The 22,586-nt window shown below is 44.8% G+C and overlaps 1 protein-coding gene across 1 annotated transcript in view; it reads left to right on the top strand.

Annotated features, from left to right (window-relative positions):
• LOC138292877 (mucin-17-like) overlaps positions 1 to 22,586 on the top strand; it is a 70,805-nt gene that overhangs the window by 22,107 nt on the left and 26,112 nt on the right. Inside the window, exon 2 of the mRNA XM_069231724.1 lies at positions 19,529 to 20,067. Coding sequence (XP_069087825.1) covers positions 19,602 to 20,067 — 466 coding nt within the window. The 5' untranslated portion in view covers positions 19,529 to 19,601. The remainder of the gene's footprint in view (positions 1 to 19,528; positions 20,068 to 22,586) is intronic.

Here is a 22,586-nt window from a genome sequence, read left to right as displayed (position 1 = left end):
GCTATGACTGGCTGAGTGTGTATGTATGTATGTGTGTATCACTTCCTCTGCTTGTTGCTTCTCTGACTTTATCGGCGGAGGATAGGGCCAGCTCTTCTCTCTACCTCCCCTCGCCTCCTTGATTACAGCTCCTTTTCATCTTCTGTCTACTCATACCCCTGACTGAGATCTCGGCACTTCCTTCCCCCTTCGCTTTTTCTACGCTCGCTGTAGATGGCTTCAGTTCAGGCTGCCGTCTGGTCTTGTCTAGTCCTAGTGCCAGGGTTCGATCAGCACTTACTCCTCCCCTCATCCTTTCCGCAGCTCCATCAGAGCACGTCTCCTCCCCATTCTTCTCCATCCCCACTGGCCGAGGCTACTATACTGCAGGCCTTTCCACATCCTCTGCTCTTTCCCAGTGCTCCCGTGACTCACTCTCTCCCAGCTGCTCCCGATCCTTCCAGCTTCTTAGGCACTCGCGGCCTCCTACAGTCTTGGAGCCCTCGCTGCTTCTACGAACTCAGTGTAAATTCCCCTCAGTCCTAAAATATGGTCACCCTGCTCTCTCTGATAGCTGCACCCGAGCTCTGTGCCTTTTATTTCTAGCCTCTGTATGGACACTGAACTTTGCAGCCATTCCAGTGCGATATCCACACGCTGCCTTCTTGACGTGTGGCGACCATATTGATGTCCTCCTGAAAATCTACAGCCCACCTCACATCAACCTTGGTTTACTTATCTTCCAGCCGATTATAGGGACCTCTGTGATTTTTAATTATCCCCCCTCCCAATGTCTGAATGTGGGGGTCTCATGGGACGCCCCGATGTGCTATGCAGCAAGTGTTTACTAAGGTGCTCCTCAATTCTATAGTATCCTCAACGACTACTCGTAGAAGTTACAGCAACAGAAGCACAATTTCTGGATACAAGATACATTTTTCAGTTGACCTGTTTGTGGCAGTGTTATCAGGTCTGGTATCCCCCACCCCATCCCCACTTTTTCTGTGATTGAACCCAAGCTTTGAAGGAGTGGGTGGCCCAGCATTCCCAGAGCATGTACAAAAAAGTGTGCCCTCTTTTGCTTATCCTGTAATCCCTAATGTGTAATTAATAAACCCATTATAATTTAAGAAGCTGTCCAGTATTTTAGGAATTGCCATCTCACTCCATTTTGCTTATGAACATTGTAATATCTGTTTCCACACAGTGTTAAGCATCTGCACACTTGAACCGCGTCTTGCTTCCATGTGGAAAAGGGTAACGTGATTCGTGCACAACAGGGCCAGGGACTCACTGAAGGCACTTCTTCTGAAGCCTTTGCCATGGGGCGGCGAAGGGGGGGAGGTGTCTCCCCTGTTCAGAGTTGGATTAGAACCTGCAACTCACGAACCTTTGAGAGTCGCGCGACGTTGCAATGGGAGTAAACAAACGTGGTGCTGAGCAACAGTTATAAGGCTATGGCGGTGTTTCAACTTGTACAACTCAAGTCCCCATTTTGCGCCAGTGTAACCACTGCCAAAATAATGGAACCATGTCTGTTAAGAGGCGCATTAGTTAGGGAGTCCTGTCTGGGTGGTGTCCGAGATGACGGAGTTGTAACACACCTTGAAAGGCTTTGTAAACTGGGTAGATAGATCTGCACAGAGCCCACGAACCAAGAGGGATAGTGGTGTTCCATTAGCGATTTCTGCAAAATAAATGACCATGAAGGATTGGGTGGAGAAAACGGCAAGCTAGCCGAGCTCCAAAGATGAGTGCAATAGTTGTTATGGGAGCGAAATTTACAGTGAGCACCGAGGTAGCTTTTTGCAATGGATTATTTAAATATTGTAGAAGTATCCTGCGTTTTATTACAAAATTTGCTGCTGATGTTACCTAATAATTCAGAGTGGTGTGTGTGTGTGGTGTGTGTGTATATATATGTATATGTGTGTGTATATATATATGAGATGTGTGTTTTTTTTTTTTTGTTTGTTTGTTAATGTTTCTTGATTGCACAACACGTTCTGCGCATGTCTTGTGCTTCATGTTTTGACTACCCTCCCCCTCCTGCATGTTTGCATCTCACGGGTAGTCGGGGTACTGTACACTGGTTTGTAAAAAGAAATATATTTTGGAGGTGTCAACCTCCCAATCTTTGGCACTGTAATATTTTGGCTCGGCTCGGCTACCTGACTATTCCAGTCAATGCTCTTTCCCTGTGAGGGCGGCTCCTGCCTGCGCCTCTCCTTGCCACGCCTCAGGAGCACAGGGCTTGTTTGGTGTGTCCTCACGAGTGTGTCCACCACACAGGCGGCTTAGACCCTTTGTCACCTGATGTGCACATCTGAACAGCTGGCAAGAGGCGGCATCAGCAAGTGGAGGCTTTTATATCAACAGCGCTTTGCATTCTGGGACTTTAATTTTCGGTTTCACAATAAGCATGGGATTATAATTCGCAATCAGTGCATCTGTCCAGCCCGGCTGCGTTCAGTGTCCTATTGGACTTTGCTTTTGTGGGATCGTCTACCTTTGTCTGCTTGCCTGTGTGTCAGGTTTTTCCCTACATGGCTTCGGGTATGTTTTTTTTTTTTTTTTCTTTTCTTTTTTCCTTTAGTCACTGATCATTGTTTTGCAGAACATTTCACCGAGTGTCGAGTCTAAAAATGCACGCTCGGGTTTAGGGCGTAGCCAGAGAAAAATATCCGGCATTCTTTGACTAGTGCGTAACTTCCGTTGTAGGCACGAGCCTTTCCCAGGGAATGGACGTGGATCTGGGCCAGAAGGAAGAATTAATTTTCACTGGACGTCGAGACCACGTACTAGACGCCTTGCTCATATTTAGGCCCATGTAAAGCTTCAGCTGTGTAGAATCTGAGCATTGATTGCTGAACACATGCAGCAAGAGAATCTCTTGCACAAACATGCATGGAGGCTAATTCAAATATTCCCTGCATCGCCACCGATGGAAAGTTGTTGCGTAGATGTGCTGTATCTACAGTTTGGGGTATAGTTTTCAACGCACACATACATTCTCCACTAGGATATTTTTTGTTTTGCAAATCTAAAATACGACTCCATATTGTGTGTTTATTTTTTGTATGTTATCTTACTAGCTATTTGTATAGCAGTGTTCACCAATTACTCGATCTCTTGGCAGTTTTTGCACAGGTTTGTCTGTGATCACATTGTATGTGGGTGGTGGATAATCCTCACAGTTGTGTTCTGTTATATTTGGTGGGTCTTTTAAACTGTCAGACCTAAGTGGTGTGAACGTTGTGTGCGCAGTGGGTTATTTCTGCTTGGCGGGTCACAGTGGGGTCTTGAGGCTCTGACTAACCTGGATCAGATATGCAGTACTCTTTCAGGAACAGTGGGTGCTGCACGGTCAAAGCCAGCTAAGCGCTTCATGTTGAGCCTTTCCAGTGCAGTATTTGAGGATGTTCTGCGTGTAATCTGGCGTAGGTTACTCATGGTAAAGGTTCTAATGGAACCCTGTCGGCCAGGGTTCTCATTCCCTGTCTCCTACCTTGAACTGTTGTTGTGTCTGATTCCTCTAAGTAGTCATCTGTCTCCTGGTTGGACTTTTTTTTTTTTTTTGGTTGCAAACATGCACAGTCTCTCGGTTGTCCTATGGTTTGCATACTTACCATTTGTCGTGTGGAAGAGTTTTATTTTTGCATGCATGCAAGGTGTCTCCTGCTAATAAGCTTGCATATGTTCTGTCACCAAATTATTCGGTTTTGAAAGATGTCATCGCTCTCCTCGGTTGGGTTTACATAAACATGATCGGTCTCAAATTGGATTAGATCTTTGTATACATGAGATTGTCTTTACATACACTTTACATGTATTCAGATCGCTATGCAGTTTTGCATATATTCAATATATCTTTAGTATGCGCTATGTTTTTGCCTAGATGATTGTGGCATGGTTTTAAAAACATGATCTGTAAATAGGTTGTGCCTGCGTGCTATTGGTCTCCTGGCAGGCTGTGTTTTTGCACATCTGTTGTACGTCTCCAGGTTGTGGTATATTTTTGCATGCTGCCATTGGTATCCAGCTTGGACTATGTATTTGCCTAGTTACAGCCGGTCTGTCGCCAGGTTGCTGCATGATTTTGCATTTGTTTGATGCCAGGCTTGATTTCCAGCGTTATCACATGCTGCTCCATCTGCTTGGTGAGAAAATGCTGCTGAAGTCTACAGAATGTAACCGCAGAAGAGTATTTTTGCTTTTAGGAGCATCCTTCCTTGCTTTTCTGCAACTTCTGCTGCTAGAGAAACGTGTAGCGAGCTTGAACACCCAGGACGAAGCCCTCTGCCAATCCCCATTATAAGGAAGCAGTGGAGTAATAACCTTTCCACCTTTTCAACAGAGTGGCCTACTCTATTGCTCAAAAAGATACATTGTGAGCTCCTGCAGTTGTTCCCGAGGTGTCCCTTTGGTAGAGGTGGACTGCAGTGAGGCAACTGGGGAGACTTTACAGCCCAGCTGTAAATACGAACAAGAAACCCAGGGATCTGTTTGGATTTGGATCCCTAGTTAAATTGGGGGAAAGCCTTCTCCCTGCTTGCTGGATGTAGCATGGACCCTTCGGAGATGGAGCCAGGGAAGACGTGGAGCCCAGGGAAGTCATTGGGACAGCACCCCTGCTGGTGCCTTTGTCATGGACTTGAGTGAGTGAAGCTGAGATAAATGAGTCTGTCATACTTTTGGGGCCGACTGATGACTTAAAAAAAATAAGAAAGCATTTACCTGTTAGAAACAGGCTTAAGAACTGCCCAATAGCACTTGGATGGTACCCAGAGGTGCGGCATTGACCGTGCTGATTTTGTAGTGGGTAGTGTAATGAAGTTTCTGGCAAAAAAAACTCCATGATTGGTCTGGGTTTTTGGTTTCAGGTTTAAACGCCCCAGTCATGCCAGCTCGTGTATGAAAAGACCACTTACTGCTCATAATGCTGCTGCTGAGTTCTTAAACACCCACAGTTATGGTTAAACTGAATATTTTCCCAAGTAAAAAGAAATACTCGTCTTGAAGGTAGTTTGCAGGTGAGGAAGTGAAGTGTTCAGCTCGTTCCATAGGTGTAGTCTCTAGCTCACTTGGATGATTCGCCTTGAGAGACCCCTGAACTGGTGCATCTTGATGCTGCAGGGCCCAGGATAGGGGCAGGCAAAGCCTTGCTCTATAAACAAGCCGCCATCACCAGAACACATTGAAGGGTTTCTCTGAGACGAGATGGAAATGTTTTTATGAGCCCGCTTTGTTGTTGTCCTGGGACTTGGGATGATGGGCCTATTTGACGAATTTTGGATGGATAACAAGCGCTGGATTTCATGGAGAGACTAGACCTCCACCCGTGCACAGATGCCATGATTCTCTCACAGAGATGCAATGGCCTCAACGGCCATGGATTGGTCGGGTCTAACTAGTGATGTTCCCTGGTACTGGTATTAATGGTGGTGTCCAGAACCATAAAGTGCTACCTCTTGTGAGGAGACCCTGAATTGGGAAGAATGGAGCCAGAAGAGGCTGCTGCGGTACTGTCTGTACTGTGCCATAAGCAGAACTTTGTGCCCGTGGTACAGCGCACAGTACAGGCACGCACGCCGTGACTGCGTAAGAGACTTGAGACCAAGGTGATGTATGCAGCTAATGACACTAAATTCGGAGCAATAAGCATAAGAAACCCCTGCTGAAGGAAAAGGGCAAAAGGGTGGAAAACTTAAATGCGATCAACTGAGAAATTTGGGGCAGGGTCCCCGCAATAAAATTCGCTTAACGCTCTGATCCACAATAATGAGAGATGGTGGCAGTGAGGTGGGGTGAAAAATAGAACAGATGAGGCTATGCCCCACCACAGGAAAAGAGCATGTCCGTGTATGGTTTACGCCCACATATTTCGTGCCAGGCATGCAGGCGCTCTAATTAAACCTAGGCAGATGCAATTTCCAGCCCCGCCACTAGGGTGCATGGTGTTTATACTGAGAATCTCGGGACTGGGACTATAACTTGCAGTATCGCAAAACTTCTTCACTGCTCTGCACAGTATCGATTTCACACTGTGAGCTGAGATGCACAGGAGTGTTATCTGTTTTGTGAGCACTTATTTTGGGGCTGCTACAAGGGAGAAGCTCCTTGGAAGTCCATTTCCACCTCTTACATCTATTCCTCTGCTCTACGAGCAAATTGTTGCCTTTGTGACTCACTTGCCCCGCGAGAAGACTGATTTGAGAACCAAGTGCATTCCTTCCACAGAATAAGGCAATAATAATTTATCTTTAGACCCTTAAAATCCCCACACCGACGGTTTTGGCACAAACAACCCAATCCAGAGCATTCCTGTGGAGTTGCACGCTACCCTTGGGGCCTCGCTAGACGTGTGCAGGGCTACTCAAGTGACGTCAGTAGAGTGCGGTGTGAAAGGAAGCAATACACTGTGCTTCACTGCCGTACAGTATAGTGCCACACAGAGCACTGTGGTCTAGTACAGTATTGTGTGCCACAAGAAAAAGCTGTGCGGTGGCATTAAGGATTCGGCTAAGGAAAGTTCGATTGTGTTGCAGTACAACAGAATGTACCGCAACTTAACATAAAGTAATACGTCACACTGTGCTTTGTTACTATGCAGTATGTTGCAATGTAATACTGTGACACATAGAAAAGGGCTGCAATCCATATAACTTTAATGTAGGGCATAGTGCGTGTATGCAAGACTGCTTCAGGAAGGAAGACTACACCACAGCCTAATAAACTGTAGTACGCACAATTTCACCGTAATACGATGCGCTCTGCTATGATACACAGGGTTGTACTTCAGTACGATGCATAAGACTATATTGCAGTACAATCTTGCATATTATATAGCAATACTGTAGTGAAATTTGTATGTTATTAATTTTGCGGCAGTAAACCTGTTCAATGTCCTGCTGTCTCAGTGCTCATAACTGGACTGCAGTGGAAACGCTTATCTACAATACAGAGGACCGTATTGTAATGCAGCATGCTGTGCTGCCTTATGCACAGTAGCCCTCCAGCATATTGCATTACTCTGCTTTACATAGAGAAGCTTTACATGTGCTGCTCTGCAATATATTGTGCAGCAGTAACTAGGAATTTGCTGCAGTGTAATGCTTTGCCCTGTAGTAGGCAGGACTATCCTCCAGTAAACTAAATATACTGCAATACAATGTGCTGTGCTGCAATACAGCGTGCTATTTTGCAGTGCAGTATTCTTTGCTGTCGTATACAGGGCTCTGGTGCAATACCTAGAAATGCTGTGGAACCCACCCAGAGTCTGGGAATAGTAATGAGCCGTGGCACGTGAGTTGAGAAGTTTCCCTTGTGATGTCTCTGTTACTTTGTTACTTAAGTCTAGGCTCTCTCCTCCTTCTAAAATCTGCCTCCTTTACCTTTTGCCGTTAGTCATAGCCGTCACACTGAGAGGGTTAGAACCCCCTGAGGATGGAGGCCTGGGCTCGAGCAAGCAGGGTCCTGGAAGCACAATGTTTTCTGAACATTTAGTTTGAGAAGCCTGAACCCACACAACAGGGAATTTCAATTCCATTTCCTGGTCGAGGTAGGGCTCTTTCCTATCACCACAAAGGAGGGGGGGCGAGAGAGGTAAAAAGATAAATTAAAAAAAAAAAAAACTTACCTTGTCTTTGTCCCTGCTGCTCCCGCTCCTCTTTTTCTGGTATCCAGCATTCACTGCTGGGACACCAGTACAGGCTCCCCAGCAATCCTGGCACTGCTTTCATGCAAAATCTAGCATGAAAACAGCACCAGGATTGGTCTGAGCGACTGCCGGTGAGTCACAGCCCTAGGGTCTTCGCAGTTTCTCCAACCTGGCTGTTAAGCACAAGGTGGGCTGGAGAAACCTAAGTACGCGTGTGTGTTTGGAGAAAAATGGTTGCATTTCCCAACTACGCTTAAAGCTGATGTTTGAGTGATTACAATTATGCTGTGTGGGAGACCTATTAATAATATTATTGCCTTGGACAGGGGCATTACAGCTATAGGTGTTATGTATTACCAATGTAGAAGCATTCCACTTTGACCAAGCATTTATTTTAAATTACAGCTGGCAACCATGCATGATGTATTGACATCTCAATGCTGGTAATCTTGCACTTGGTGGCCTCTAAGGTAATCTTGTTTTATGCTGTTATTACCACACTAATATTGGTAGCTCTGGGTGATTTTTATTTAGCATAAGTCACTCCTATTACAGAAAAGGTTGGAGAGCCCTGCCCCAGAAAGTACACTTCTGAGGGTTGACAGGAGGGCGACCTCTGTGCCTATAAAGTGAGGGCGTTTGTGTTCTCTTACAGCTATATTTACGGCCATAGCTGTTGTCCTTGGTGACCCCTGCCATACAGTGTTCATATATCCAGGCCTTTATCTGTAGTTAAAGATTGCAGACTGTCAAAGCCAATCCACCAGGGCCTCAAATTCATGCCCTAGTTCCTTGGTAAAGTTTTCCCCACATACCTACCGGCACTGAATAACGGGGTACACTGTTGACCCGTACCACATTTTAAAGCATGAAGAAGACCTTGGAACTGCCTTGTGGCTCAGTAGCTGTTCAGACGACCCGCAGAAGGAGGACCCGGCTCATCGGAGAAAGCTTTTCAAGCTAACCTGTGTGCAGACCCCGAGGCCTCTGGGTTCGCATTCAGCGGTAGAGATTAAGGAGACTAATTTCTCTGACCCCAGAGACCTGGCCCGGGTCCCTTTCATCTAAGCAGGCGAACTGCTCATAGGAAGGCAGGGCACATTACTTCTGTCAAAGTACCATCTTCCCAGGCACTAATACCTTAAGCGAGCAGAGGGATTTCCATTTACAGAGACCACCTTATGAAAAACGTGCTCTGTTGCATTGTGTAGTTGTCCCATTCTGCCTGCATACTGTAGTGACACCACGCGCTGTGAAGAGTTCCATATTACTACAGTTTGCAGTTACGTTTCGTTAACAACCCTCATAATGGCTGTCCCCATTTCCCTTCTTTGTTCCCAGAATGCACCTCAGTGGTAGGTTTAACAATAAAATCGCCACCTCTTACAACATGTAGGCTCAGTCAATTATCTTAACTTTTTACATAGGCCATCAGTGCTTTGGATCACGCTGTGGACAGTGTATGTGATCTATTAACTCCATAAAACAAACAGTTACACTGAAAGGGTCAAACCACCGCCGTCCCAGGTAGAATTTGCTTAATTTAAGCCATCCTAGCCCCTTCTGGTCAAAAGTGATTGTTTCAGCATTCCATTGATTTGAGCTGGACATGGGGGCAATCTTTCAATCCCAGATCCCTTACGGCTTTGTCTGAAAGCGGGAGAGAACTCTTCTAAGCATTGTATTATCTGGATAAGATTGCATGCTTGCTTGGACAGTTTTCAGATAAGACAAGGGTGCCATTTAAACCTTTTTACTTGATGGGTGAAAGTGGAGGCCAGTGGGGGGCTCTGCGAGTTAACCAGGTCCTGATGCACATAACTGTCATCATGACGTTATTGGGACAGCTTTCAAATCATTGCTTAAGAGATGCCCACGTGGGCAGCTGTCATCACTTTTTCCAGCAGAATACAATGGTCTTCTCTATTGAAGGCCATGGACAAGATGATGCCTATAAATACAGGATGTTTCCCAGTCCTGTCTGTAGTACATTGTCTCTGGTGCACAACAGAGTGTATTCACTGTCATGTCTGGGCCAGACTCTCTACTGGACAGGGGACAAGCAGTTCTTTGCATCAAGGAAGCTATGCAGCTGTGAGACCACACGTTTCAAGAATAAAAGCAAAAAATTTAAACTTTTCTCAGGAAGCATCAAAAACGTCTTGGAAAAGAGACAAAACATTATTTTTATTGTAACATATCTGCAGGCACGTCACAGGTAACGCTATTGGCAATCTGTAATTTAGTTGTGATCAATGCCCACCCGTTTCTGTTTGATCCTTGGGAAGAGTAGTATTTGGTTGGAGCTGTGCCAGGATCTTTGGGTCAAGGTTGGCTCTCGGATTAAGGCTGCTTGGCACATGGTCCTTCTCTAAAGCATTTACTGCTGTGGGTTTTGATAAGGTCTCTCTGAACCTAAAAACGGTCCGTCGGGCTTCCACTCGTTCTGAGGGCACTAAAGGATTGCAATGGCTCTAGGGCTCTTTACAGCTGAATATTAGTTTGACTGGTTGCATGGGTTTTGGGGGTTCTGTGGTGACAAACACCTTTTACGAGCTGTGTATTGCTTGGAAGCGTTTTCGGATTATAAATTTCTTGAGCTCAGAACTATTATAGGGTTTCATATGGCTTCAGGACCCTTTAGGTTTGTACTTGGCATATGGTGGGGGCTCTTGAGTTGAACGTGGTCTGTTTTTAGAGGGCTGATCTTTGAAAGTTGGGGGTGGGCCTCTTTGTGCATGGCTTCTCTCCAGATAAAAGACCTGGGGCCTGATTTAAATATTGGCGGATGGGATTTCCGTCACCGTTGTGACAGAGTAACTCGTCCATCACTATCTAAATCAGGTCTTTGTTCCTCAGTCCTTAGGCATCTGAAAAGAAGCCATATACATAGAGGCCTGCCCCCTACCCCACCCCACAAACTACAACCATCTGGAGAGAATCGATTTCTGAGGCTATCTCCCTGGCAGCTCCCCCCCCCCCCTTCCGCAGACTAATCACCAGCGTCAAGAGGGAAGCTATGTATAACAGGCGCTATGTACAGTGCTTTTGACCTGTTGTAGATCGAGTTAGGAAGGAAATCACGCTTGTATACATGCACATGGCTTCTATAAAGGACTTAGATTATGGGCCAGAAGGGGAGATGAGCCTCTACATTATATTGTAGCATTTATATAGCGCTTACTACACCTGTGTGGGGCACTCAAGCACTTCCCTACCTAGGCAGCGAGCTACGCCATATAGGGTATGTGGTTGGATTTGTATTGCGTTTGTTTTGTGATCACATGTGGGAAGTGTTTCCATATCATGCACCGAGGTTTTGTTTTCGTGTTTACGGATACAGCTCTTCGCATTGCGGTGGGTGAAGAGGTGTGAGGTAGATGCTCAGTTTGTGTTTTTTGTTATGGTGGCAGCTGTGAGCGGCTCTGCAGGTCGCTTTATTTCGAAAGATCATAGTCTACTTAGCTGGTTACTGCTCTTCGTTGTCTATCTTGATATTTTGTTTTTAGTTTCGGTCCAGAGCTGCCATTGTTGGAGAATGGCAAAGTGGAGAAAGGGATGCGCCTTGTTAATATAGTCCTATATTCTCGTGTTCTTGTGACATATAAAGAAGTGGTCATATACATCCCTCCGTGGGCTCGACTCTGAGACCTTGGTTTCGGGGTACAGTCTCTGGCCTCCTCACTTGTATATTCTGATCGGCGTGGCAGTAGAAGATTTGGCGGGGGTTGGGGGGTGATAGCTGTACTTTATTTGTTCCAGCAAACCAGGAAGGATGGCTGGAGTGCTTTATATGGGCTGATGCTGTCAGAAAGAGTACCTGCACCTCTTTAATTTGAAAGTGAGACCGGACGCTTGTCGGCCTTAGTACATTAATGGGACATTACCAGCGTTTCCCAGTAGCAAACAGGTAATCGGAAATAGTGAGGACCTCCACTTTCAGTTTTACCATTTAAAAACTGAATAGCTCGGTTTTGTTTATATTCTGATTAAATATTTGACTAAAATTGTTTGCGTCCCAGTTCTTTGCAGCTATTTCTCTTTCCTTTCCAGCCATCCCGCAGTCCGCTGTCTCTTAATCTACTCGTACCTTTTAGCACCTCTCTCTTATTCTCGATCTTGATACCTGATACAGCTTTAATTAACCCTCTCCTGTCCGCCCTTGCCCCCCACCTCACGCCGGTTCCTCTGTATCCCTCTCCCCCCTCACCCTCCCGCGCCGAGGGGCCGTGCCAAGTTTGCCACTTCCTGTTTTGCTTAAGTCTGATTCCTCCATGGAGATTTCCTGGCACTGCCAGGCCCCTTTGTTAGACCTATTCTTGTGTTAATGAAGAATGGAAATGAGAGCTGCCTCAGTTCCTCATCACCACAGACCCCCATTCACTTCACTCCCTCTAGTTCCACGAGCTGGCAGGTGTAGGGGCGCGTGGGCAGCTGCGATCCCTGGGAGAATGGCAGAGGGTGAGCCAAATGGGTTAGCGGAGAGCAGGGTGGGAGGGAACACTCTCCATAGTAGGGACTGGAATAAAAGAAGAGGCGGAGAAAGAGGTAACACTGAAGAACCGATAGAGGAAATGTTGTGGTGGGCCTGGAAGGAGCCGCATGACCGACAGGGTGTGTATGGTCAATGCGATATGCCAATGTGTGACCGTCTCTAGGCCTGCCTGTTCGGCTTGCTTGTTGGGTCTTCGTGTTTGGATCTGGGATGTGACTGTCCTTGGTTTCCATGGCTTCGCTGAGACAGTGAGGTTGGAGGTAGTTTCTGCGTGGGCAGGTTGCTTCACAGCTGAAAGCTTGTGTGGAGTTGCCCCCGCTTTCTTTGCCCACCTACCTAGTTATGGTGATGAAGAGTTTCTGGGGATTGCTTGTGTAAGCATGTTCCTGGCACCACATTTTCATGCATATTCTAGGTAGGGTGTGATTGTACGTTTGTAGCCAATGCCGAGGGTTGGAATTTGAGATTATCCTCTTCAAACAGTCCGAGATCAGGGCAAGGATCAGGAATTGTAGGGAGTAAAATAACAACATCCGCATAGAAGGAGCAAGATTAAAATTATGAAGAGGACCATCATAGGCACGCTAGCAGAAGCAAGGGACGGTTAAAATGGTTTCTCATGTAACTGGATCAGAAAGCATTAGTTCTTTCAAACCCTTATGTTTTTTTTTTTGGCCCATTTCACATAGATAGTTCCGACTTTTTTTTTTTTTTTAACACTCGGAGAACATTTTAAATCGAACTCTTGTCCATCAAGCCCTTGATGTGTTCTAGTCCCTTTCAACAAACCAACGCACAATGTTGAACTGATAAGTCAAAAGATATTGCCTTCAGCTTGGGATTCTTAACACTGGAGTAAGGTGTGGCGTGAAAACGGTCATAGAATCTCTCAAGCTCTGCCACAGCCGATTCATACTCTTGGTGGTTTGTTTCTCAATCTGCCTCTACGCTAAGACATGGGCAACATTACAAATTGTGCGTAGTTGTATTCTAAGAGTGGCCCCAGAAACTCGCAAAAAAATTCCCACAAACAAATGTATCTAGCGTGGTCTTTGCTAGTCATAAATACTAGAGCTCATGTGAAAGAATAGGAAAGAGCTACTTTTCGTGAGATGTACAACTCATCCATCACCTGCAGCTAATGCAATCCTTTGCCAGTTCTTGCAGTGGTCTGAGAGGAGCAAAGTGGAGCTCTACACTTTAAAGCTGGACCTACCCATTGTACTTCCCTATCCTTTATAAAGACATTTCTTCATGCCCAGGACAACTAGAAAATGGACAAGACCGAGTCAAAGTCGGCTAAGTAAAATATCTCACTAAACACATCGGACAACCCCGTATGAGCAAACCGCAGTGTTTACTTAGTAGAAGAAAACGCCAGTGCCTGAGCCTCTACACATAAGCCTGCAACCGGAGCATCTAAATGGCAGTGTGCCGAATACCACGGCTGGTAGTCTTCAATCCACTTTCTGCCTCTTTAATCCACTACCAAACACTCAGTGCTCTGTTATCTCTCTTGTAGGTTTCTGCTTTCTCCCTTTGTGGCAGTTTTTCTGTCTTTTGTCTTCCTTCATCGTTCCAACTTGGCTTTCCGTTTCTTGCCCTTGGTAAATATCTGATGCAGAAAAATACCACTACAGGTCCCCGAAAATAAATGCTGGTGGCCCCCACCAGCAACCTCATTCTCCAATCAAGCACTCGTTTTTATTTCGTATATCTGCCGGCTCTTTGATTTGCCCTTTTTCTTTAACTTTTTAATCTCACATTTGTACGCAAATGCTTCAGACATGATGGATTGCCATTAATATTTGAAAAAAATAAGAGGCCATGGAGGAACTGGTAAGACAGCAGGTTAGAGGGCCTAAAAAGGTAGGTGCTCAAGATGGAATTAAAGCAAATAAAAGTGGGGAGAAAATCTAGGTGAGCATAGATTTACAGCGGAAGGCGTGAATGCGAGTAAGAGATGATTAGGGACAAAGAGAATGAAGGTTAAGCAGGTGGTCCTGCAAGGAGGTATGGGAAGACCTATGGTGTAGAGAGAAGAAAGGCACAAGAAGTTAACTGCAAGACTGTCATTGATTGGCTTCAATCAAAACGGGTAACAATCTAAACAGGAGACCTTTACTTTTTACATAATTATAGAAACTCCACCAGACTTCTGACAACTGGGAGAGAGTAGACCTTCAATATTCTAGAGAATTATGTAGTTGCGTCGTCGAATCTGAGATAGATATATATATAGATATATATATATATATATATATATATATATATATATATATATATATATACACATACACGTTTTTTTATTTTTATCCAAATCTTAAATTTTCCAGGTTCTTCACACTACTAGCAAATCCTTTAGTTCAGGAGGAAAAAGTGGTTACATTTTCCAGTTCCGTAAATGAACCTATAATGCATTTCACAGGGATGCCAATTAGAATGATTGTGTCAGACATGGTCTGTACCAGTGCTGCAGTGCAGAAGTGGTTTCTGGTTTAGTTTTACTGTGCAGTGTGCGAGACTGGGTGGAACCTGTGTCTTGGCCCTAGCAGAAGAATTTGTCTGGAAGCTGAATTAACACACTTATAACCCTCTCTCAAAAGTGTTAGTACTTCTGGATGTAATTGTATAATGGGCCCTTAGGTGGGCACAGGCCTTTAGATGAAGCGGAGTGTCATTAACCTAGGTGTAAAACCGGCAGAGAACTCGCAGTAGGCCCACAAGAGGGATAGTCTGAAACCTCCAGCTCCGCCAATTGCCTGGGAATGTTTTGGGCTTAAGATCTGAAGCACCCTAGAGCATGGCTGTGGTCACAGGAACACATAAAGATACAAGGGAAATGAGGTACGCAAGGGTAGACCAACTACAGTGCTCAGCCAAGGAACCCAGGATGTGACAGAATTTATTCTGTCTACCAGGGACTCCGACTGTTCCCGCAAAGTGAGAAACACTGCACAGCTGTACTAGAAAGCAATGGCCTATTGAATACGAAACAAGACAGTGCAGCAACCAAAAGAAAAGGGCAGCATTATGTATGTGCAACGCCTCCAATGACCCCTCCATGTATAAGACACGCACCTGTAATGTAGCCTCCTGCTCTGTGCTCAAGACCGGCATTGTCTTCTAATGTACATGACCTGCAAAGTCCGATATTGCTCTGTGTGCAAGTCCTGCAGTGTCGAATGACGGCAGTTGTCATACTCCTACAACTCTGCATATGCAAACCTGTAATGCTGCTCTGTGTATAAGATCGTTTATATCCTCTGCGCACATGGCCTGTAATTTCCTTACATCTCTACAGGAACACGGCCTGTAAGTCCCCCTGTTGGTCCTGTTGTACAAGACCAGTAGTGCCTCTTACGTTTTTTAGATCCCATGATACTTCCTGTATGAGCTGTGACTAATACCTCCAGCACGATGTTTGTCTTCAGAGGGCGGAAGTGCCCGCCTCGTGTAATAAAGGGGATCTTTGCGCGGCCACGCTTTGTTCAGAGGCATGCCTCATGACCCCGACTCTTCAGTCAGAGAGGTAGGTTTCCTCCGAGATGCCCACACTACTTTTGGGATGGGGTGACGGGTGTTTACAACATTTGTATATCTCCTCATTGGTCACCTTCTGTGGCGGCGCATGTTCCAGCATTTTTGGGTGTGCAGCCATCTTGAAGGTAGTAGCCGCACAGAAATGAGGTGCTGTGTACAGCCTTGTGGTTGCTGTGCACGCACTGCCGGAATAGGGAAACTGTTCGGTTTAGTTAGACTTTAAAGCCAGAGATCTGACCGATTACAGTAAGGTAGTAACTACACAGTGATTGGTTAACGTCTGGTGCACTTTTTGGACTTTAGGTCTGTGAGCTTTGGAATGAAAAGAAACTGGTGACTTGGCTAATACTGGAGTACTTTACTCCGGGTGCTGGCGAATAGGAAATTGATGATATTGCCAAATAGAGGCCTGGAGCTGTCAGGGGGAGCCGTGTGTTGAAACAGGGTGTTGGCATACAGACAGCTTGGTTCTGGCTTACATAAAGCTACATGCTGGACTAGGCGCCAGTTGCGAACTCTGGTAGGTTCAACAAACATTCTGTCTCTCGCCATCTTTTGAGCTTACACAGTTTGGGCGCACAAGATTGTAGTATGTATAGGTTTGCACCAAGAAGGCCTGTTAATGTGCCTAAGGAGCATCTAAATTGGGTGCGTTTAATGCTGCCTAATTTTTGTCTTCTTCATAAAGCTTCATGAAGATTTAAGGAAAATTTTGTAACTTGCTTTGTCGTTTTCCTAACAGTCGTCACTTTTGCGACAAACCGTATTGCACATCTCTTTTTTGTTTGTTTTGTTTTTAACAATAACAAACGGGCGCTGAAAAACATGTCACTGTTAACAGTTAGAGCAGAAATGTCCTTCGTAGTCCCAGAAGGACCGAATCCTGGCAAGACTATCGAAATAGCCCCATTAAATAAATTTGCACGTAATTAATGTGAATATAACCTATTTACATAATTAATGTTATGCGGAAAATCTTCCATAGATTTGGGTCTCTTGGACTTAAGTTGGACACCCCTTACCTAGAGCTTCATTATAATTGGCTCATAAATCTTTGTTTGAGTGCACTCATGTATGGGTCTAAAATGCCAGTTTTCACCTGAATATTCTGAGTTTTGCAGTAGTCAGTTTTTTTTTTTTTTAATGCTCCTTTTACTTTGTCAGGAAAACAAAATTGCACAGTGTGAAAGGGAAAAAATCTGCTGAAAAAGTGGCATACCGTGTGCAAAATCCGATAGGGCACGGAGGTACATTTTTCAGGCATGCAGTGGCCGCCTGGGATTGGGAGGCAATTGTAATGAGGCTCCTCGTTTTTTCTCCCCTCTTCAGTGAAAGGTAAATTGGCAGAGAAATTCTGCATACATTGTCCAGTTTGGCTGTGCTCCATGGGAGTGGAAATTACTTCCATATATTTAGGGAAAAGAACTTAGCATGGGGTGAAGGTAAACCAGAAAACATGCAAATTTCGTGGAATAGGAAAACTTGGCAGAAAGAAATGTCTATACCCTCTAATCTTAAATCCATCAGAAAAGTTTTATACATGCAGGGGTTCTAACGCGTTAGATTAAAAATCCTAACCAGTATATGTAGGGGGCTTCATGGGACCACCGCACCAGGTGATCCTCAAAGCAGAATGAATCATTTGAGATAGATTGCATATTCAGCGTTTATGTAACTTGGTAGCAGAACAGAATATTAAAAGGGTATTCTTACAAAGCAATTCATTTATGCTAAATAATTGTTTGCAAGGTTATGCCAACTAATGAACAGCTTGTTCTTCAGCCTTTATGGATTGAAAAAGCCCATGCAGTGGCAGCGACAAGTATTTTATCCCTGAAAGTCTACTGGCCAGTGATTTATGGGGAATGTCTCCCTTTAGGCCCATTTGAGAAGATCCAGGGGTTGGTTCAGACAGCCTCTCTTTCAGGGTCTTGTGGACATAAAACACAAGACCGGTCGAGCTGCTGCCTGACATGTTCTTGATTAAAATCGATCCATAATGTTCCAAGATTGTGTTACCTCCCAGCTCACGCTTTGAACCTTTAGCCCAAGGATGTGTCCTGTGTCATGTGTCCTACCTACATCCTTGAAGTGTCTGAACGAAAGATAACCAATGACTTGCTGATCCAACGGAGTTGGATGCCCTCGCTGCGCTTCACGGTTGTACTGTAGGAGCTCCTTGTAGAACACATTATTTAACTTCCTGAGGCCGGGTATATATGCACAAGATAATACAACGTGGATCAGAATTTATAAGAAAAGAAACTGAATTGTGCGACCCTCCGTAATTAAAACTATGTAAGTGACGTAGGGCCAGGCATAGTACCTACGGCTAGATGTGTACACAATTTGCAGATGTAAGTCAAAATTTCACAAACTGCAAATCCATAATTTTGCAATAGATTTTAGCCCAAAATGCGTCCTTGCGTCACTTTTTTTTGCCGTAAGGACACCTTTTTAAAAAAATGCAGGCGAATACCAGCCAATTGCGTTCTGTTGATCCTGTGTGTTTTGCAGTCAAATTTCACCAAAAGGCACATAATTACACTGAATGGCGTAATTTCACATAACAAGTATAATGTGAAATTACACTAATCAAACAGCGCTACTACCCAGGCCAACCTAGAACCGTACAACTAAATTTAACTCTCTCTCTCTAGTCAAGGTGGATGAAAAGATCTGTCTCTGGAACTGAGTGCATGTTGAAAAAAAAAAAGCTTACCAGCCCCTCAACTGAAACGTTAACCCAGTACCCAGTTTATGGTGCCAAGACCTCTACCTGTACAACATTTCAAAACCACTGACTACATACTAGAGAAGCTGCATAAATGACTGGGGTGTAAGGCGGGAGGCCGGAACAACCATCCGCATGCCATATTAATGATCATCCCACATAGACAATTTATGGTATATACCTCACAAGCATACACCCTCCTTTTATGGTCCATAATCAAAGCCATGCATGGCGCAGCACTGCAGTCACAAACCAAGCCATGAAAAATACATCACCGACACATTACCTAAAATCAGGGGTGATTGAAAGGGTTTTCTCACGGACATTCTTCAGTTAAAAACAACCACAGTCACATTACTCAGTCTCCTGTATACACGCCATGAAATTGGTGAACGGCACGCTGTATGAAACCCCTTGTAATGTAAAGTATTGTATGATTCATGATTCTCATCAATAACCTTCTGCCAGTCCTTTTCAGACCTGAGGGTATGGGCATAGTCCTTAGGGTTATTGGGGTATTGAATGCTCCGGCATCCTCTTAGAATAGACTATGGCTGAGATCCCCTTATCTGCAGGAAGGTTGACCTCCTCTCCATCCCCATACATATTCACTCCTCTACCCCTGAAACGTTCTTCTCATCTATTTGTCCTTCAATTCACTCCTTATGTAGTTGAACCATTTTCTTGCCAGTTGCACACCCCATCCTTTGTTACTCAAATCTACTCCCCCTGTGTTTTATCTCTCTCCTCTCCCATAGGGCCTGTTTCTCCCTGTGTCTTTTCTATTCATCCTTTCCCGGTCCTCGGGACACCACTATGTCCCCTCCCCTGGACCATCTGATTCCTCTCTGGCTCAGCTACCCATCCTAGGTCTTCAGGCTGGCCTGCCCCTCGTCAACCCCTTTTCGTCCACCTGTTCTTCCCCATCTTCTCTAGCCAGTCTGCCGTTCCCCCTAGTACTCTTTATATATTTTAACCGCCCACCTACCCCCCCCCCCCCAGTCATCCCTGGTTACCACTCCCTTTATGTGGCCCTCTACTTCCTCCCCTAGATATTATCCCAGATGACCGTAGTATCTTTGGATAATGGTGGTTAATTTTCTCCTCTTTTCTGCAGATAACCAACTACCCAGGTCTTCAACTGGTGGCTGTTCTCTGAAATACAACAAGCAGCCGGTGACTGAAAAAAGATGGAGGCTGAGCCTTCCCACCATCCCACTGACGGAGAAAGTCAAACAAAAGCCCCCACTACAGAGAATGGAACAGGAAAAGCAACCAAAGTCAAGGCATCGGCAGCCAAAGTATCTCCCACCAAAAACTCCCTGCAGAACCAGGTGAAAGGTGTTGAGAAGAAGCCACTGCCCAACTCAAGGCCTGCCACTGCCAAACCATTGGGTAATGGAGTTTTAAAGAAGGCAGAGGGGCCTGACAAGAAGTCAACAAATGCAGCACCCAAGCCCCGGGTAGGAAACCCTGCACCGTCAGGAACTGCAGTGAAAAAGGTGCCTGCCGCAAAGCCCAATGGTGAAGGCATCTTGGCCAATGGGAAGAAAGTAGAGAAGGCAGTGGGTGTGAAGAATGGAGACCAGACTCAATCTAAACCAGCTCGGACATCAACTGGGAAGCCGACGACAAGCACTACCAAGCAGCCCACAGGTGCGTTCCTAGCTTCTTGGTCCCTCACACCTTGTCAACGTGATGTATGTCCCTCCCCCCCTTCCCCCCCCCCTCATTTAAAGAGACTTAATTCACAGAAAAGTCAGCTGGCCTTGTATAAGGAGCTAATATTACAGCCCTGCCATGTGCCTACGTCCTCGGACCCATTCTCGTTGGGAAATGGGCAAAGCCTGCTCCCCGTGATCCCAGATGTATCTAGGAACAGGTTGTCCTTTAGCAACGTGTTTTTCCCACTTCAAGTGTCCCCTTCTCCCGCCACTTTTGCCAAGCAGTCCTTAATGTGTTTTGCACGTTTCCTCTGTTCATAAACCTCCATGTGTGGGGTTTTTGACCTTTGTGGTTTTAAAAAGAAAAAATACAACCACTTTTTAATTTGCATAGTGTTTGAGAAATCGGGGGAAGAGTGTTCATGTCTTTAAATCTGATTTTTTTGAAGTAAATAAATGTCCCCCCATCAGTTGTATAACCTTGTATCTTGGGATGTGCTCACCTTGTCCCCAAATAGCTCAAGAAATCATTGTTTGAGAGGGGAGTCCAGTCCATTCTTCTGGTATCCGTATTAGTCCCTTCTTAAGACTCGGTATGCTTCTACGCCTAACCTCAGATTGGGAGGCGGCATAATGCCACACTTTTGCATGGAAATTGCAATCCAATCTTAAATACATCGGTATACAGTTCAGTTATACAAGTCCGGCTACATTTATTGCACAACAAGCAGTTTCTCAAAACCAATATTTAATTGACAGGCCAGCAAATTATTTCCCATGATTGTGGAGATGTCGATTGCATCCAATAGGATTTCACTCTCACCAACTACTTATTCTCTAAACCTGACCATGCATTTAAATAAACAAAGTATCAAAACACACTACGCTAACCCTTGCACCTTGTTTCATAAAAGTGAACTGAATCTTGATCATGGCTTATTGTTAGCTGCACCTTGCAGAATGGAGTTGCAATGCTCTTCTTTTTTTTTTTTCTTCTTTTTTTTCCTGTTCACTCTCGCTTTTATAGACTATTATAGAACACCAAAAGGTACCTCCTGGACATGTTTATACAGGTTTCTATTGTTTCACTAAAGAGAGCCAAGGAGCAGTCCTGTATTTCCTTCTGTTAATAAGCGGTATCTTTTTGTAATAAAAGAAGCATATTTTAATGTCGACTGCATCAAAATAAACGTCTAATTTAATATATAGGATAAAGTATTCCCTGCCATACTTACATAAGGATATTGCAGTTCAACTTATAATACATGATCACACTGTCAACTTTTCCACAAACCACTTAAATTATTGGTGCGCAGCTCTTTCATATGAAGGAGGATGCATGTTTGCAGACATAAAGAATTTCCAGTGCAAAATAGTATATATCGAAAAGGCTGTTAGATATTTGTTGCAAAAAGATATTCGAATTAGTTTAATATGCCTTTTTTTTTTTTTTTTTCAAATTATAAAGGTGCAGTAGCTCGTAATGTGTAAAACATGCAGAAAGAGTCTTGCTGTTAGATAATTAATGAGTAGAAAAAATAAACATGTTGCCATAAATATCTCTGATCGTCATTATACAGCTAAGAAAACCGAGCTGAAGAAAAAAAAGCAGTGTTTTTGTTTTGTTCCTTAAGTAGCTGCTTTAACTCTGTTGGTGCAGGTGTCGGCCAATGGTTGACAACTACACTACCTCACCAGTGCATGTGCAGAAAGCCCAATAGATGTCGGGGATTTAAAAAAAAAAACAAATATAGGGGTGGCGAGCTGCCTGGCTTGGGCATGGCCATGCAGCCCCCAAGAAAATGGAGCAACAGTCTTTCTGCCCTCTGCAGGGGAGATGGTGATAATTATCCCTGATATGAAATGCGCCCCCCCCACACACACACACACACAAAAAAAAACTCCCATCCCTGAAGGGGGCAGAAAGCCCACTGCACGGCAGCAATACATCTTTAAGTCTTTCCCAGCCAAACATCAGGTCCGAACCTCACCACTAAAACCTCGACAATCTTTCTGCTTCTGTGTAGACTAAAGCATTCCATCCCAGTGGCAAGCAAGAGGACATTTGATTCTTTTGGGATTTTTTTACACCTGGGCCAGGAGAGTGTGGTTGACTCACAATATGGTCCCTCTTGCAATGGTGAATGGTTGCACTATTTGGCGTGGGTAGACAGCCACCGTAAAAAACAACCAGACCCAGACAGTTCTGAAAACTCCAGGGTGGTGTGCTTCATATGCATCCCGCACCATTCCCTTACCCACAGTGCCCTGCAAACCTGAAACGTTAACTAAAAACACATTTTCCACACATTTCCTCCCACAGAGCATTTCCATAGGCTCCAAATAAAAATGGTACTTCCCTTGTGTAGGTGGACCAAGATACCTTGACATAAAAGGCTCTTAAAGGGGTACGTGGAGAGACCGGAATGGGTTAGCTGAGAAATTTGGGGCCGTGCTCTGCCGCCATAAATGGAAACCTACCAACCACAGACATTTCTGAAAAGTATGAAA

Source organism: Pleurodeles waltl, chromosome 4_2 (genome assembly GCF_031143425.1).
Source record: "Pleurodeles waltl isolate 20211129_DDA chromosome 4_2, aPleWal1.hap1.20221129, whole genome shotgun sequence".
NCBI lineage: Eukaryota > Metazoa > Chordata > Amphibia > Caudata > Salamandridae > Pleurodeles > Pleurodeles waltl.
This window is presented reverse-complemented; position numbering and strand designations above follow the sequence as displayed.